Here is a 3,503-nt window from a genome sequence, read left to right on the forward strand (position 1 = left end):
CACCAGAATTTGTGTATCTAATGGATTCGCCATTTCTGGGGCAGCTGTGGGCCGGTATTGTTAGCCTGGAAAGAGCCAAATAACCGTGGCCCTTCCTACACTAATTATATCAGCCCCCAGTTGAAATCGGCTTTTTTTTTTCTCTACGGACATTTTCTGCAGCGATTTGAAGCGCACGTGTACTCTTCAGATCGCTGCAGAAATTTCTGCAGGGCTAGTATGCAACGTGCGCACATAGCCTTAGTCCTTCCACCCAATGACTTCATTGGTACTTGCTCAAAAACACATACATTTATTTTCTGCTCCATATCTGCAACGTGCGTACATAGGCTAAGGGTATGTGCGCATGCTGCAGAAATTTTCTGCACAAAAAAAAATCCTTGTGGCAGAAAAAAACAAAAAATGCATGTTATGTGTTTTTTTACCCTGCGTTTTCTTAAATAAATTCCTGGAAAGACTAAAAAAAAAAATGCACCAACTTTTGACATGCTGCATATTTATTCTGCACCCAAACCTGCAAGTAAAAAAGCAGCAATGTGTGCACAGCACTTCAGTATTCTCAGACTTTGTTTTCATAAAGAGATGTGCAGATTCAGGCAATAATCTGCACCAAATCTGCAAAAAAAATATTCAGCGTGTGCACAAGGCCTTAGAAAGCTTAAAATATTTCCAGTACAGAACTGCTGACTATTTAACATACCAAACGCTTCTAAAGCATGTTCTGTAGATGCCTCTGTACATAGCAAAGTGACAATATTATCTATAAGTTAAATGCTAGATATCTGCTCGGCTAGTCATCAAATATTTCTATTGACCGCGTCTAACATCTCAACACCATGACCTCAATTCCTAATTTGAAGTCCTCGGTGCGTCACTAAATCAGCACATAACACACGCCAACTAGGCCCCAAAATCTATCAGACGGCGCTTCAGAACCTTATCCCCATACTTATAAAGTGACCCGGACCACGGGCAGCATGAATCAGACACTGGCAGCATTACTGCTCGATGTATGTTTTCTGAAAAGCTGCGGCATTTCAAGGTAGGCATACTTTCAAAAGCTGGCCACAGATGTCCATCTACTTCTCCCTAGCAGACTTCATGGACAGGTCCCTCACTGTCCATCCGTGTTTAGAGGAGCGGGAGGCAGAAGCACCCGGGGTCCAGCCTCTGACTCACAGGAGCCCCAAGGACCCCCGCCAGAGCTCCACAGGCCCCCCGCTTAGCTTCTGAATGCAGATTCTCTGACTGGCTGAATTAATGGAGCCAGTGTTCTATTGATGCTGCATGTATCAGCTGTCAGGATCCCTTTAAGACAGATTCCACATTGTTTATGGTCTTATGCACAGTCTATTTATATAACACCCCAACACTTTAATATCAAAATTGTGCATATAACTATTTAACACCTCAAAATGCAGACTATACACCCAGAACCCTAACAAAGACCCATCATTTAATATTCTCCCAGGACACCAAGAGGAGACTCCAGACCCTCGTATGTCCCCCCCCCACCCCACATAAACAAACAAACAAACAAACATACATACATACATACATACAGTCTATACATAGAAAAGGAGAAGAGATCCAGCAAAAATTGGGATGTCCAGTTGGCATAAAACTTGTAAATTTATTTGTAGAAAAATTTAAAGCTATAACAGCTGTAAATAATATTGCAGCCAAGGCCAAGCCAAGACTGAAGAAGGCCGTTTATACCGCTGAAACGTGTTGCCAGTCACGTACTAATTCCGGCAATATTATTTACAGCTCTGTTATATCTTTCAATTTTTCTACAAATAAAGTCACAGGTTTATGCCAACTGGACATCCCAATTTTTGCTGGATCTCTTTTCTACAAAGACCTACTCCTGGTCTGGATCCGTGCATCATTAAGGGGAACAGGAAGGATCAACTTATTCAGAGCTATCCATATCTTCATAACTTCTCCCTGCAGGAATCCCCCCCCAGGAATGCAGGGACCAGGACACCGCAGTGTGGGGTCACCCAGGAGGCTCCCGGACAGTCGGGTGGGGGTTGTCAGACGGTCATGGTAAATACAAAGTTCGGTGATGTAGGTGGTCACCTTCTGCCCAGCTGGACACAGGGTCACGCACACTAGAGATAGCAGCTACACAAGATCCAGACAGATCGGATACACGCCACAGTCCGTGCTCCTGGGTGGGTGGATCCCTGCAGGCGGCTCTGTGCCATTCAGGACACTGGGAAAGTTGGGGACCAAGTACGTGGAGATTAGAATAGAATAGAAGAAGAAGAACCAAGAACCCTCCTCCCCCCAAAAAGAAGAAAAAAACAAAAAAAAAAAAAAACTTAAATACTTGTAAAAGCAAAATACAGAGCCAGGGAGGACCGACCGGCGCTGGACACCGGCCACTGCACATATAGCGCCGGTCACTGCACATATAGCGCCGGCCACTGCACATATAGCGCCGGCCACTGCACATATAGCGCCAGTCAGTGCGCAACTTACAGGAATGCCGGCCCCTTGGGCTCCTTCTTCTGCGGCCTCCTGGGCTCTTCTGGGTCACACGAGGGCTCTGTCATGATCACCATTTCCCCAGCAGGCGGGTTTCCCCTCGGCTTTCTCCGCACAGATCCGGGTCCTCCGCGCTCTCACAGTTCTGCCGTCTCTCTCCACAGACCCAGCTCCAGGGGTGCTGCTAATAACCAGCCGCTGAGGGGAACCGGTCTGACCGGTCTCCAGAGCTGCTAATTACCGGCTGCGGGCATATGTCCTTTTCTATGTAAAGCAGCTGATTTCAATTCACTAAACTATGAAAACAAACAAATAAAAAGGCGCTGAGGCGGAGTACAAAGCACGGGCGGCAGCGGGAATACGGCGGCCGGGTGCGGGACAATGGCGGCCTGAGGAGAGTCTGACTACCTGTGACCCTGAGTATTGCGCCCACAGCGTCCTACAGAAGACTGTTAGGAACCGTCCACAAGCTCCGGGACAGGCTGGAACTAATAAGACACTGTTATGTCCGGTCTGTAAATTTAGGCTTTTTTTTTTTTTTTTTTGGAGCTGAAGAAACTTTTCCAGACTATTCTGACTGGAATTGTAATGGTATAGTAATGCTGCTGACTTCTTCTAATCAGAACTAGGGATCACTTAAAATCCTAAAGATCTATTAGGCTACTTTCACACCTCCGGTTTTTGCAATGCGGCACACTCCGGCACTTTGCAGGAAAATCGCAACCGTTTTTTTTTTGCTGCCGGTTGCGATTTTCCTGCATAGACTTTAATTAGTGCTGCATTGTGCCGCATGGCCTTGCGTTCCATCCGGTTTTTACCGCATGCGGCAGATTTAGCCGATGCGGCGGCCGGATGGAACGTTGCCTGGCACGTTTTTTCGTGCGGCAAAAAAACGCATCGCGCCGCATTCGGCCGATGCGGCGCATTTTTCAATGCATGCCTATGGCGGCCGGATGCGGCGCGATGCGGCAATAACCGCATCCGGCCGCCGCATGCGGTTTTTGCCA

General features: G+C 47.1%; 1 protein-coding gene across 1 annotated transcript in view; it reads right to left on the bottom strand.

The window, feature by feature from the left end:
* Positions 1 to 2,941, bottom strand: part of GRAMD2B (GRAM domain containing 2B) — a 104,468-nt gene extending 101,527 nt beyond the window's left edge. The window contains exon 1 of the mRNA XM_075324851.1: positions 2,491 to 2,941. Coding sequence (XP_075180966.1) covers positions 2,491 to 2,573 — 83 coding nt within the window. The 5' untranslated portion in view covers positions 2,574 to 2,941. The remainder of the gene's footprint in view (positions 1 to 2,490) is intronic.
* Positions 2,942 to 3,503: the final 562 nt, after the last annotated feature.

This window comes from Anomaloglossus baeobatrachus, chromosome 1 (assembly GCF_048569485.1).
Source record: "Anomaloglossus baeobatrachus isolate aAnoBae1 chromosome 1, aAnoBae1.hap1, whole genome shotgun sequence".
Lineage (NCBI taxonomy): Eukaryota > Metazoa > Chordata > Amphibia > Anura > Aromobatidae > Anomaloglossus > Anomaloglossus baeobatrachus.